Source organism: Arvicanthis niloticus, chromosome 18, assembly GCF_011762505.2.
Source record: "Arvicanthis niloticus isolate mArvNil1 chromosome 18, mArvNil1.pat.X, whole genome shotgun sequence".
In the NCBI taxonomy this organism is placed as follows: Eukaryota; Metazoa; Chordata; class Mammalia; order Rodentia; family Muridae; genus Arvicanthis; species Arvicanthis niloticus.
This window is the reverse complement of record NC_047675.1, coordinates 49,218,091-49,233,116: the sequence shown is the minus strand read 5'-3', so window position 1 is coordinate 49,233,116 and position 15,026 is coordinate 49,218,091. Positions and strand designations below refer to the sequence as shown.

Below are 15,026 nucleotides of genomic sequence, written 5' to 3'. Positions count from 1 at the left end.
GCCTTTAAATATCCCTCTGCGTTTATTTTCTGTCCTTCCACAAGTCTAGCAGGCGGCACTGGGCTGCTCCAGGCCCAGGCTCTTCCTATTCTCCATTTTCTCCCTTCTGTCCCACAGACTTGAACACTTGGTCTGACCGGTCCCTCGTCTTCTGCCTGCCCAAACCTCCTGCTCTGTCTTCCCAGTAAATCCCACATCCTACTTAGAGTAATTTTCGTCTCCAGATTTATTTACTTATTTGGTTATTTCTTTGGTTTTTTTAAAAACAGAGTTTCTCTATGGAGCCCAATTTGTACACCAGACGGGTCTCAAACTCAGAGAGCTCTGCCTGCCTCTGCCTCCCAGTGCTGGGATTGAAAGGCTGCGCCACCGCCCGGCTCAGCTCCAGGTCTGTGCTATATACATCCACTCTCAGTTTACTGGGATGGTTTTCCTGATCTCCTTTAGCTCTTTGTCCATGTTTTCTTTTACATCTTTGAGAATATTTAGATACTTAATTTTAAGAACTTTTAAAGTTACTTTTATTTATGTACTGTGTATGTGTGGGTGCAGTGTGGTGATCAAAGGACAAGCTACAGAAGCTAGTTCTCTTTCTCCACTCTGTGGGTTACTGGGATCCGTGAGCCTTCTCACCTGACAATTTCAAAAATTGCAAGCTGGGCAGCGGTAGCACATGGGAGACAGAAGCAGGCAGATCTCTATGAGTTGGAGGCTAGCCTGGTCTACAGAGTAAGTTCTAGGATAGGCAGGGCTACACAGAGACCCTGTCTCAAAACAAACAAACAAACTCCTTATGCTTAACATTGTATTTCCTTGGAGAAAGTGTTAAGGTTCCTGTTAATCATCATCCAAAATTTTTAGTATCCGCTTTTATTTTTCTTGATATACTGCAGTGCAAAAAGTATGTTGAAAGAGAGAAATTTTATGAAAGAGAAAAATTTTAAGCTATCTCTTTTCTGGGGAAACAGCCAAGATTAAAATAGCTCTATTCAGGGGTCAATCCGAAATCACAGGGAGGGGGACACAGCCGTCAACGGTAAGAACCAATGGAGGCCACAGTAGTGGTGACTTCTCTGACTGTGTAAACACACCAACAGTTCCTTCAATGTGGCTCATGCGGTCACAAACAGTGACACAGCTCCGCCCTCATCATCTTGGTATTCAGAGATGATGTGCTTCCTGCTTCATGCACAATTGAGTCTCAGGGAGGAGAGCTACTTTGCTTTTGTTTTGAGATTTATTGTATTACTCGTGTATGTGTGTGTAGATAACTTGGTGGCCAGAAGAGTGTACAAGTTACAGGCAGCTTTGAGCTACCCACCATGGGTGTTAGCGACCACACTCTAGTCCTTTGAAGAGCGACAAACAATCTTAGCCACTGAGCCACCTCTCCTGCCCCAGAAATGCACTTCGATGAAGTGGCATCCTGAAGTCCATGTGGGAATGGGTCAGAGTGAGTTATGGGCAAGTACTAAGTCCTCCCTGCGATGGAACAGTGTAAATTTCCTTGCTTAGTTATACAAGCTCAAGATCCTTAGAGGCTTAGCAAGGAAACCTGAAGTCTGGGTAACTTACTCTTGTTTCTTAGCTGAGCATGCAAGTGGACACCTGAGCTCTACAACAGGCAAGAAATGGGCCAAGAAGGACAGAATACCAAGAAGGCCTTCACATTAGGCTGGCAAGAACTCACTAATACGCCACAGACAAACGTACAGTGTGTGGGCGTGCCTGGATGCCGCTCCTAACCACCCAGATGGCAGAATGAGAGAGCTGTGGGTCAGGAGACCTCAATCCACCTGCCACAGGAACTATGAGGCAGCAGGATGTCAGAAGGCTGCTCTAGAGAGGCAGACAGGACAGAAACCCCTGGATAGTTTCCCACCCAGTTCAGGGGTTCAAACCACTTTGGTAGGGAAGCAAGAATCCTAGTAGCAGAGACTAAGTTTTGAGAGGAAAAGACAAGGCAGACAAGCACAGCAGATGGGAGTCAAGCCAAGACCAGTGTGGTCTCACTCATCTCCTCAGTGACTCTTCCTTGAATGTCATTTTTCATCTCCGTAGCAAAGACTCTAAGTATGTAGGACCCGAAGGGCTGCCATGCCCTGGCTGAGACTTTCCGTGTGCTGCTGTCTGCCAAGTAACATTCTGCAGTTTTTCTAAGAACAAAACATCCTGATGTAGGCATGGTGCCTACACTACCTGATGTAGGCAGGGTATTTACACTTGACGGCCCATTGCCCCCCAGTTGAGTTCCTGTTTGTGTCTTTCTTTCCCTGGCTTGGTGTATATATTGAACCTGCTCAGTAAAAGTTTTGGCATTCTCTCTTAATGAATAACCTGAGTCTGTGTCTTCCTTTAATCCCCAAGGCCTACGCCTGAGCTCAGTACCGTGGCGGTGCTGGCGCTGTCAAATAGAAATCCACAAACTCAACTGGGTACCAACAGGCCTTACGCTAAGAAGAAACGAAGCTTTTGAAATGTCTCAGGAGGTTCTAAGTTCTACAGACCAGGGTGAGCCTTCACCAGGAACAAATGCACAGCTGATGCAGAATAATGACCCTGCTAGAAGAGCACTCAGACAAGTAACACTCACCAGTGAAGCCTGGAGTGAGAGCTGCCAGCTTCCTCGAAAGCGCGTCCTTGGAGAGGCTTGCATCCAGCTTGAGTGGACGCAAGTGGACCTTGAAAATAGAGGACCTGCCTTTGATATCAGGGGGACCTAATAAGGAAAGTGAGACAGACAACAGTGTGTTCTCAGAGCTTCTGGAATGGGTTTCCCCACAACCACGTCACACAAGGACAACTACTTCAAGGACAGTGGCAGAGCTCACTGCCCCCATCACTTGACTGAAGCCAGGGTGAGAATGGCCAAATGTCCAAAGTGTACGTGTACTGGACAAGCTGCCGCCATCAAAACACCTTCCTGAACTATGTATATAGCTCACTGGTAGAGTTAGCATGGACTGGGTCAATCACCAGTAAAACACACGAGACACACACACACACACACACACACACACACACTCTCTCTCACCCACACAATGCACTCTCACGCAAATATACAGACTCTCAAAATCACTTTCATATGCTCACACACACAATACTCAGTCTCACACACTCACAGTTACACATACACAATCACACTCTCATGTAACACACTCACATTCATATACACTCATACGCACACACTCTAACAGTCACACTCTTGCACACACTCTTGCACACACTCTAACAAACACAAACCTTCCCACCTAATATTAAATCTTCTGCCCAAGGCCATGTGCCCGGACAGAAGCTGTCCTGAGCACAGGATCCACTCGAGATGAATGTGTTCCACTTAGGAAATGTTAAGGGAGGGTTAATATCCTTGACCTTCAGGGAGAAGGAGAAGGGATGAATCCTTGATAACTAAAATATCAAGGTTTTATAAATGTAAATGACAATAAAATCTGGACGATAGAAACGCCCTACACTACTCTTACCTGTGTTCACTACAAAGACATCTGGAGAGGCCAAACCACATTATCATTCCCAAAAAGTCACACAGGACCCAGCATCAACACTCCAAAGCCTTAGGAAATGAGGTGCCCACGACTTTAACCTCAGGGACTGGGGGCCACACCCATGACACAGATGCCATGTACTTACCAAGGTAGATCTGGCGGTCAAACCGACCAGGCCGTGTCAGAGCTGGATCAAGGATATCAGGGCGATTGGTGCCGGCTAACACTACCACATTAGTGGTAGAGTTGAACCCTAAACAGAATGGAGGCTGCTTAATGATGAAGCCCAGGCAACACCAGAGCCTGCATGACTACTTCAAGCCAGGCCCCATGCAGGCCCAGGCCCAGGCAACTCCAGAGCCTGCATGACTACTTCAAGCCATCACAGCTTGTTCCTGGAGACAATTCTAGAAACTGCATCTGCGCTGTACCTGCTCTCTACGAACCATTCCTTCCCTCTGACTACTCTTGCTGTGTGGCCTTGTGTTGGATCACACCTGAGTACAGCTGATTCTGTGACTCTCTGGCAAATACCAAACCTAGGGAGGGCTTACAGGCCTCAACAGATCCTAAAGCCAAAATGAAGACAAGTCTACTAAAGATCCAGTGGAAGCCTTTCCAAACTCAGAAGCTGGGACAATGCCAGAGTGACATGGACACGGAGGGACGGCCTGGCTGGAACTGCTCTGGGATCAGCAGAACAAGGTCCAAGAGAAGAGAGGATGGCTGGGTCCACTCTAGCCTATGTGCACCAAAAGGACACTAATACTCAGGTGCACTGGCTACCTCTCCAGAGAAGCAGATGTCCTCATCCGAGCTCATCTCCTGCCTCCGGCAGGTGGGCAACAAATCTCCCACTGTGCAGTGAGGAGCTCCACGTGGATCAGACTCTGACTGCTCACTCATGTCTGTTTGAGGGAGCTCTTCCTGAGAATCAGACGCCATTACCCAGACACGGTGGCGCACGCTCGGGAGATGGAGGCAGGAAGGGGCAGAGCGCTTAGTCAGCCTATGTCTCTTAGTCAGCCTACGTAGTATGTATTCCTATGGAAACTGGGCCCAGCAGACCCACTCACCGTCCATCTCCACGAGCATCTGGTTTAATGTGTTCTCCTGCTCACTCTGGCCCCCCAGTTGGCCACGGCCTCGCTTCCTGCCAATGGCATCAATCTCATCGATGAATAAAATACAAGGAGCGTGTTTTCGGGCCATCGCAAACATGTCACGGACCTGGAAAAGGAACCCAGATCCTATTTTGTTATTCACACTCTTATCACATGCACGGCCCTCCTTAGACACAGCAGCACCTCTCTCTGATGGTGGCACTCAGGGTTGTCCCAACCAAAGCCACACAGAGCCACACGGAGCCACACAAAGCTACGGGAGATGAATGACCCAGGGCAAGAAGTGTGCTGGCGCCCTCCAGAGCTGACTACTCACCCGTGCTGGCCCAACACCAACAAACATTTCCAGGAACTCTGACCCATTCACAGTGATGAAGGGCACGTTGGCCTCCCCGGCAGTTGCTTTTGCAAGAAGTGTTTTGCCAGTACCAGGTGGACCCGTGAGCATGGCTCCCTGCAATAAAGAAAGAAACAGACAGTTCTCCAGATGGACAGACAGCACACTGGGAACAATCCCAGTTTCTATTTAAATCTAAAAAGGAGTTTATTTCCTAACATACACAGGCAACTTCTAGGACTAACCAGAATCCTATCAAATACACCACTAACAGAGCCAGGATTTTTATATCAGGGCTCTTTTCTCTTTAACAAATTGATGCACACGATTGGAGAAAAGTCTCAGCAGAGGTAAGGTGGTAAGAAAGCAAAGATCTGAGTTTCATTTCTATAACCAATAAAAAAAACCAGGTACAGAGATCATCAACTTGTAATCACAGTGTCGGGAAGGCAGAAGCAGGGTGACTCCCATGGGTTCTCTGGTCAATAAGCCAGCCTCGGCTACTCACAAGCTAAAGGCAGATGGGACTCTGTCTCAAAACAGATGGTGGAGGGCTCCTAAGAAATGACACCCAAAGTCGTCCTCTGGCCTAGCCCCTCTCCATGTACACGTACACAAACCTGCATGTGTACATGCGAGTACATACACACACATGCATAGTTAATGCATCCACCACGCAGGACAAGGTCACAGCACCAGAATCTTCCTAATGAATGGCTGCCTAACTGTACTCTGAAACAGCAGCGCCCACCTCCACGGTTGCCCAGAGGAAGCACAACTGCCTGCTGAAACCTAGCCAATGAGCCTTGCCCAAGCCCTTCCGGCTTGAAGAGTAGACACAACTCATTTTGAGCGGCCCCCTCAGTTACCCAGGTCAGGCATCCAAGGACCTGAGAATCCCCAGAATCAGTGTAAAGGCGGGCGCAAGAGCAGCACTCATACATAAAACAGGAGGCAGAGACGGGAGACTCTGCGGAAACCACAGCCTGGCACGCACAGCAGCGAGTACCAAGAGGTCCAGTCTCAAACACAGTGGGAAATCAGGTGGTCCACGGCCTTCACCCTGGGCAGTGGCACACCTTGCCAGCTAGTTTTCTGTCAACGTTACAAAAACAGACACAGACAGAGAGAGAGAGAGAGAGAGAGAGAGAGAGAGAACCAGAGTTAAGAAAATGCTCCCATCAGATTGGCCAGTAGACAAAACTGTGCGGTGTTTTCTCGATTGATGATGGATGTGGGAGGGCCTAGCCCACTGCAAGTAGTGCTACCTCTGGGCAAACGGTCTGGGTTGTAAGAAGCCACAGGCCAGTAACCTGCCTTCCTCCACAGCATGCCTCCAGGTGTCTGCCCTGAAATGCTTCATGAACTCTTACTTGGAAATCCAAGATGAAATAAACTCTTTCCTCCTTGTCTGAATAAAAATAAACCCAATAGGCCCACAGGAAATGGCACTACTAGGAGGTGTGGCCTTGTCGGAGGAGGTGTGTCACTGTGGATGGGCTTTGAGTTTCAGAGGCTCAAGCCAGGCCCAGTGTCTCTCGGTCTCTCCCCCTCCCTCCCTCCCCCTCCCTCTCTCTTCCTGCTGCCTACCAAACTAGAAGTAGAATTCTCAGCCACTTCTCCAGCACCATGCCTACCTGCACGCCACCATGTTTCCCACCAGACAATAATGGACTAAACTTCTGAACTATAAGCCAGCCCCAATCAAATGCTTAAAGAGTTGATGTGGTTGGTCAAGGTGTCTAATCACAGCAATAAAACCCTAAGATACTTCTCAGCCAGGTGGTGGTGGCACACACCTTTAATCCCAGCATTCAGGAGGCAGAGGCAGACTGATCTCTCTGTGAGTTTGAGGCCAACCTGGTCAATGGAGTTCCAGGACAGTTAGAGCTACATAGAGAAAGTCTGCCTCAGAAGGAAGGAAGGGAGGGAGGGAGGGAGGGAGGGAGGGAGGGAGGGAAAGGAAAGGGAGACAGACAGACAAACAGACAGAGCAAGCAAGCAAAAGAGGCCAGACTGTCAGATTTGGTGGCAAAGTTCCTTCCCCACAGAGCCACCATACCCAACTTAATGTCTCTGTCTACTGATATGCATGTGTGGGCACATACATGCCACTGAACACATGTGGAGGTCAGAGGACAACTCTGAGGGTGGTCCTCTCTCTCCGTCTCTCATGTGGACCTAGGGCTCAGACCTGGTTCATCAGGCTTGGTGCTGGGTGACATCACCAACTCACCAACAAAGCCGTCACACAGCCCTTGAAAAAAGATCTAAGGTGGTTTGTCCTCTTGGGCACCGTGCCGTATGCTTTTAGTCCCAGCACTGCGTAGACAGAGGCAGATGAAGCTCTATGAGGAAGCAGCCTGGGCTACATAGTGAGACTCTTGCTAGCCTGGGCTACAATAGTGAGACTCTGGCCGAACTGGGCTACACAGTGAGACCTGGTCCAAACAGGAGACCTTGTGTCTAGAGTTCAGAGTGCTAGATTACCACTAGGACATTGGAGATGAGAGCGGAACATGAAAAACAAACAACAGATGTGGGGTTTTGTTTTGTTTTCTGAGACAGTATCATCTACTCTATAGCACAGGCTAGCCATGAACTCACTATGTGGACTAGGCTAGCCCTGAACTCTCACTACTCCTCCTGCCTCCACCTCTCAAGTACAAGAACCACAGGCATGGCCGATTTGGAGCACAGGACCTGTAATGTCCTCTACCGCAGACACTATTTCTGTCCTGATTAACAGAAACTAAAGGAAAAGAAACTTTGTTAAATATTTGTCTCTTCTACATCACAGCAATCTGTCCTTCACCTTGCAGCCTAGAGGGGTCCCTGTTTCCTGACATAGATACCTTTGGGATTTTGGCTCCTAGGTCCTGATACTGTTTTGGGTTCTTCAGGAAATTCACAAACTCCATAATTTCCAGCTTGGCTTCTTCACAGCCTGCCACATCTGCAAACCGCACGTCGATGTTGTTCTTTAAGATCTTGGCTGTTGTCTCGCCAACACTGAAGAGGCCTCCTCCTCGCCCACCGCGACCAGCCCCCATTGGACCCCTCCGCATAGCATAGAGAAGGATGCCAACCAGGACCAGAGTGGGCACGAGGCTTCTGAGAAGAGAGCTGCAAAACCCAAGAAAACCATTTGCTGCGTTCACTTAAGAGAAGGATCGGAAGTTCCGCTGTCATCCAGGAAGAGAAAACCACTCTAAAGCTTGCACTGCATGAAAGAGACAGTTTCTAAAATCTCCTGAAGTCTGACTGCAGAACAGGCCTGTCCAGTCCTAACAGCACTGCGTCTGCCCTGACCCACCAACAGAAGGCTTGGTAGGGCAGAAGCCTTCCTCTAATCAAGCAGGTCTGACAGAGCCTATGCTCTCCTCAGGAGACTCTGACTCATCAAAAATACCAATACCTACTATGTTTGGTTTTCCTGTATGATGCTTTTTGAAGGCTGCCTGGCACTCTCTTTACAATGAACAGACATAAGCCAGTGCTATGTTGTAGACTTGGGAGCCTGAAGCAGAATCACTTAAACCAAGACATTGAGATTTGGACAGCAAACACAGTGAGACTGGATCTCAAAACTAACACATTTTAAAAATAAAAGTGGACCAAAGTGCAGGGCAGTGGTGGTGCACACCTTTAATTCCAGCACTTGGAAGTCAGATGAAGCCAACCTGATCCACAGAGCTACAGAGCAAGTTCTTGGACAACCCAGGCTACAGAGACACCCTGTTTCAAGAAAAACAAAACAAAAAACAAGAAACAAAACAAACAAACAAACAAAAACCCATTCTTTTATACAGTATTGATACTGTACGTATCAGCAGATGGCTATACGATGTTAAAATTAACACTGACTATTCGTGTTTAGAATCAGATGTCTACACTAGAGTCTCCCCCAGACCTCTGCATCCCGAGAACTCACCCATCGCTCTCAGTAGTGTAGACCACTGCAGCCTGGTTGGTGGGCTCAATGCCCAGCTCCCACTGAGCAGATTCGAGGTTCCGCTCAAAGGTGTCAACACTACCAATGTTAAACCACACGAACCTCTGCAGAGACCAAAAGGAAGTTTAGTCTATACCATTTTGTCCCACAGAGCATGCTCTGACACACTCATCCACACTCGGTTGGCTTTCCCAGAAATGCCACTTTCCCCAGCTCTGACGCTAGAAGTCGACAAATCCCTTCCTGAAAGCAGCTTCGACCGTAAGTGTGAGCACAGCAGCTCACCCAGCTCTGGGCGTGCAAACCTCCAACAGTTTAAGTTCTGGACAAAACAAAATGCTGCAGCGATACCCAAGTCTTCTTCATGTCTTTTATTCTTTCTTTACAAATTTTGGCAAATAGTTCTTACATATGACTTGACAAAAATGTCTTATAGCTTCCTCTATTAACCATTATCAATGTAAGACAATAAGGATAATTATCGGGGACTAGTGAGATGGCTCAGTGGTTAAAAGCACTGACTGCTCTTCCAGAGGTCCTGAGTTCAATTCCCAGCAACTACATGGTGGCTCACGACCATCTGTAATGGGATCCGATACCATCTTCTGGTGTGTCTGAAGACAGCTACAGTGCACTCATATACATGAAATAAATAATATAAATCTTAATAAGTATCATGTTTTGTGTATGGGTATTTTGCATGTAAACTGTCTATGCACTACGTACATGTCGGGTACCTGTGGAGACCAGAAGAGAGCTTCAGATGCCCTGGGACTGCAGTTATGGACGCCCATGAGCCCCCTGACATGGGTGCTTGAAATCAAGCCTGGGACCGCTAGAGGTCCAGCCAAGCTTCCTTTAACCACTGAGCCATCCCTCCAGCTCAGAGCATCATGAGCAACATGGCTGCTGGCCAACTGGCAATGTTGTTCACTGAACAGACAAATATAGTCTACACTTTTTAAAAAACAATATATCCAGGGGCTGGAGACTCAACAACTGAGAGCACCGTTCTTGCAAAGGACCAAGATGTGGTTCCCAGCACCCAAGTCAGGAGGCTCACAACCATCTGTTACTCCAGCTCCAGAGGATCTAGACCCTTGGCCTCAGTAAGCACTGCACACACACACACACACACACACACACACACAGACATGCACACACAAAATTAAAAATGAGAAAAAAATCGATTTTTAAAAAAGGTAGAAAAGGTAGCCTGGCCGGGCAGTGGTGGCGCACGCCTTTGATCCCAGCACTTGGGAGGCAGAGGCAGGCGGATTTCTGAGTTCGAGGCCAGCCTGGTCTACAGAGTGAGTTCCAGGACCCCAGGGCTACAGAGCTCACAAACAAACAAATGTATCTGGGACACTTGGCCTTAAATTCACTCCTCACCTCAGATGTCGTCCCAGGAACAGGAATAACACGCACAAATTGCTTGTTCACAACCTCCAGCCGATCCACCTTGGAAACAGAGAAAAGCAGTTACAGCAGCTGAGGCAGCAGCAGGGAACCCAAGGCAGCCATAAGCACTGTAGTCATGGACACGCCTGCACCCTACACAACACATCATCCCAAACATCCGCAGCCCAGTCCAACTTTTGGTTTCTTAGAAGCCTGGGGTGTGAATCTATGTCACCTTAAATAAACAAGAATTCAGGAAGTCTCTCAAACTTGGTATATCTGAGCTCCTCCTCCTTTCCAGACTATATTAAAACCTTAAATAGAATACAAGTCAGTCTAATACTGACAAGAGAGTAAAATCTGTGTGCACACGGCCCACACACGTGGACAAGAAAGGACAACTTTCGGGGCTGGTCCTCAACTCCTGCCTTCTTCCAGAGCAGCACAACCTTCCTAACACCGCGACCCTTTAATATAGCTCCTCATGCCATGGTGACCCCAGCCGTAGCATCATTTCATGGCTGCTTCATAACTGTGATTCTGGCGCTGTTATGAATTGTCATGTAAATATGTGTGTGCCTAGGTGACCCCTGTGAGAGGGGTTGACAACTGCTGTAGATTCTAGACAACATCTGTTTCTCCACTGCGTATCGCAGACGACCTGACCCACAAGCCTCCAGGGCTTCTCCTCTCCTCACTTCCCACCTCCCCGTAGGTGCACAGGTCACAGGCATCCTTGCTGTACGTCCGGCTTGTATGTGGGTTCTGGGGATCTTAACTCAGACCCTCATGCTGGCCGGGCAAGCATCTGTACCTACTGAGCCATCGCTCATATCCGATACAGTAAAACCCTGAGCACAGACCTGATCCTGATTCAGAAGTATTTTGTTCTCAACAACAACAACAAAAATGTTAAACAGATACCACTCCGGGTGTGGTGGTGCACATCTTTAACCCCAGCACTTGGAGGCAGAGACAGGTAGATCTCTGTGAGGACATCTAGGACGGAGAAATTGTCTCAAAAATAAATAAATAAATAAATAAATAAATAAAAGATAAAAACAAAAACTGTCTAGGGCTTGCCAACAGAGGCCAGCGGCACAGTGAGGGAAGAAAGACGTAAGCCAGACATGAGACTGAAATCCAAAGACTAATGGATAGAACCAAAATGTAAAAGACAAGCTATAAAAGCTAACACTGCATGATGTTATGACCCCGTCTACCCAACCGGAAAGGAGGCCTGACCGTGCTCTGCCTGAGCTGTTCCTATGAAATGTCCCATGTCTGGGCTATGCCCCAGCTGGCCTCTGAGGACAGTCATCACACGGTTTCACTCTCTACCCCTCCTCCTTGAGCTCACAGCACCCTGAGAGAACTGTAAACCTCTGCACAGCTCTCTTCCCTAGCAGACGCTCTGTAATCTCCTCACCAGACCTCTGGCCAAGTAATACTGTACAAAGTGTTTCCAGGTGATCTCTTTTCCAGTATCTCGAAAATAGAAATATAAAAATCCTGCAGTCACACCGGCCCCTAAAACAGCCAGACTCCGGAAGTCCTTGTCGTCCCCAGGAAACTCTCCCTAAGGAAGAAAAGATAACACATTTTGTAATTAAAAAATAGGTCGTTTCTTTTTTCTTTCTTTCTTTTCCTTTGTATTTAACATATGTGCATGTGTGTCTGGGAAAAGGGTGTTCACGGAGGCCAGCAGAGGGAGTTTGGTTCCATGGAATTAGAGCTACAGGTAGTTATAAGCTGCCCAGTGTAGGTGCTAGGATCCTCAGAAGAGCTCTTATCCGCTGATCGTGTGCACATGCATGTACATTGGAGACTGAATTCAGAGCGCTGCATAAACTGAGGGCGCTGATACTGAGCTACACACACACACACACACACACACACACACACACCGCCTCAGGAGTGGTTACTTTATGAAAATGACAGCTTCTCTTTTCGGTATGCAGCTCTGGTTGGCCTAGAACTCACTATGTAGCCCAGGCTAGCTTCAAATGCACAGACCTCTGCCTCTCAAGTATTAGAAGTAAAGGCATGGGCCACCATGCCTTGAAGAAGCTTGTCTCTTATCTGGGACTCTGTTAAGACATTACAAATGGAGCCTTGAAAACAGAGATCAAAGCCTCTCCAAATACTGGGCAGCAGCATTCTGACTGTGCACTTTCCTGCCTCTCTAATTGTGAATAAGTGTACAGCATTTACAAACTGTGCAATCTGAGCAGGGCATGGTGGTGCACACTGTAGTTCCAGCACTAGAGGCAGAAGGTTCACTATGAGCCTGAGTTACACAGTGAGCTCCAAGCCAGCCAAGGTTACAGGAGGAGACCATGTTTTTAAAAAGCCAGAACAAACAAATCAGGTTTTACAGTAATTTTGTCCAACAGCAGGAACAAAACAAGGCAAAGACATGCAATGGCCCAGCTCTGCAGGGACCACACGCTCTGCGGACGGACACACATCAAAGGCCCAGCTCTGCAGCGACCACACGCTCTGCGGACGGACACACATCTGCTCTGGTCTGCAGCGACCACACGCTCTGCGGACGGACACACATCTGCTCTGGTCTGCAGCGACCACACGCTCTGCGGACGGACACACATCTGCTCTGGTCTGCAGCGACCACACGCTCTGCGGACGGACACACATCTGCTCTGGTCTGCAGAGACAAACCTTTTGCATCCGTTTCCACCAGGAAAAGTCACCTCCCTTCCCTCTTCTGTTGCCTCCGTCTCCTCCAGGGCCAGCATTCTTTGGTTCTACATTTCAGAGATTAAAAAAAGAAAAAAGAAAAAAAGAAAAAAGAAAAGGGAGAAGAATCTTATATTAGACAGAAACAGAAGTGTGTATAACTTTTCAGAGACCAGAACTCAAGAACAGAACCAGGGCTGGAGGTAGCCGTTATGTGCCTGCCATGCAAACATGAGGATCTGAGCTCTGAGGCGCTGACATGTGTGCGTGCAGACTCAGTGCTGGGCAGAAGAGACAGGGAACCCTGAGCTGCGCTGGCAAAGCCAGTCGAGACCACCCAGCAAGCGCCACGTCCAATCAGAGACCACCCAGCAAGCTCCACGTCCAATCAGAGACCACCCAGCAAGCGCCACGTCCAATCAGAGAGAGACCCTGTTCCAAAGTATAAGGTGTAGGCTGGTGAGACGGCTCATCAGGTAAAGGTATTTGCCACCAAGCACATCCACCTCATTCCCTACCTTGGGACCAATTCCCACAAGCTGTTCTCCACCTTCCACACCTCCCTCTCTCTCTACACACACACACACACACACACACACACACAGAGAGACAGACAGAGAGAGTGAGCGAGCAATGAATAAACATAGTTAGGAAAATTAAAAATATAGTGGAGAGTGATTAAGACACCCAATGTTGACCTCTAGCCTACAAACACATTTTATGCATAATGTACCAAAACAAACAAACAAACAAACAAACAAAACCTCAAAGAAAAAGGAAGCTGGAAGCAGCTTGGAGACAGTGTTGAAAGCAGTTTTAGGAAAAAAAAAATCACATTTTACTTTGCAGGCTTCAAATATATAAGCTGTTTGATTTTGTCTATTTGACATAGGGCTCTATTATGTAGCCCAGGCTAAACTACACTAAACTTTACAATCCCCTGCTTTAGCTTCCTGGGTACCGTGATTATAGGTACGCACCACAACACCAGGCAAGCCGAAACTTTAACAACTTTTTTTTTTTTTTTTTTTTTTTTGCTATAAACATCATGGCTATACTTTGGCAGGGGTGGGGGCGGGGAGATGAGTGAGGCTGGCACAGGTGCATCCTCTCAGGAGAATCAAGGTGTATGTTACCAGCTCTCAAGAACATAAGTCAGTAAGCAGAAAACCCTGCCCTGTGTATATACACTGTCTTCTTTTTCTTTCTTTCTTTTTTTTTAAGACAGGATCTCACTATGTAGCCCTGGCTATCCTAGAACTCACTGTGTAGACCAGGCTGGCCTCAAACTCAGATATCCGCCTGCCTGTGCCTCCCGAGTGCTGGGATAAAATGCGTGCATCACCGTGTGCGGCCCACATGTGCACTTTTGATCTATGAACTCTAAGAGGAGGTATCGTCCCCTAAGTCTCTTTTTGTAATATTCATACAAGTTCTAGGTCATGTTGCCACTCCAACAACCCTAAAACAGTATCACGCATGTCCAGGAATAGCTATGGTGACACCAGAGATGGCAACATGAACTAATGAGACAGAGAAATATTCACACAATTTTTCCAGACAAAACATTAGTCTTGGGGAAAAAAATGGTAGCAAGATGTACCACCATACATTCCCAGTAAGTGTATGTATTTCTTAGTGTTTAATGTTCATAAAATAGCTAAGCAGGTGAAGCTCACCAGTTAAACCTATCCCAATCACTAAGAGAACTGGCTGCTCGTCCAGAAGACAAAGATGGGTTCAGTTGCCAGCACCTCACAACTGTCTGTGGCTCCAGTTCCAGGGGACCTGGTGCTCGTTTCTGGCCTCTCTGGGCACCAGGATGCACATGGTACACAAACACACATGCAGGAAAAACACTCATACATATAAAATAAAAATAAACTGTAGGCATAATGTTTCTGTACACTGTGTGAAGTTTACCCTTGTGTTATTCAAATGTTGATTTCTCTGCCCTCATATCTAGTTTTCAGTCTGGACACAGCATTGTAATGCTTACACCAAGA

The 15,026-nt window shown here is 47.6% G+C and overlaps 1 protein-coding gene across 2 annotated transcripts in view; it reads right to left on the bottom strand.

Moving 5' to 3' along the window:
- LOC117723188 (mitochondrial inner membrane m-AAA protease component AFG3L1) overlaps nt 1–15,026 on the bottom strand; it is a 28,286-nt gene that overhangs the window by 6,890 nt on the left and 6,370 nt on the right. For both annotated transcript variants that reach the window (XM_076916029.1, XM_034522652.3), the window contains 9 exons: nt 13,003–13,088; nt 11,750–11,899; nt 10,312–10,380; nt 8,899–9,023; nt 7,820–8,090; nt 4,944–5,081; nt 4,580–4,733; nt 3,649–3,756; nt 2,594–2,719 (listed from right to left, as the gene is read on the bottom strand). In XM_076916029.1, coding sequence (XP_076772144.1) covers nt 2,594–2,719; nt 3,649–3,756; nt 4,580–4,733; nt 4,944–5,081; nt 7,820–8,090; nt 8,899–9,023; nt 10,312–10,380; nt 11,750–11,899; nt 13,003–13,088 — 1,227 coding nt within the window. The remainder of the gene's footprint in view (nt 1–2,593; nt 2,720–3,648; nt 3,757–4,579; nt 4,734–4,943; nt 5,082–7,819; nt 8,091–8,898; nt 9,024–10,311; nt 10,381–11,749; nt 11,900–13,002; nt 13,089–15,026) is intronic.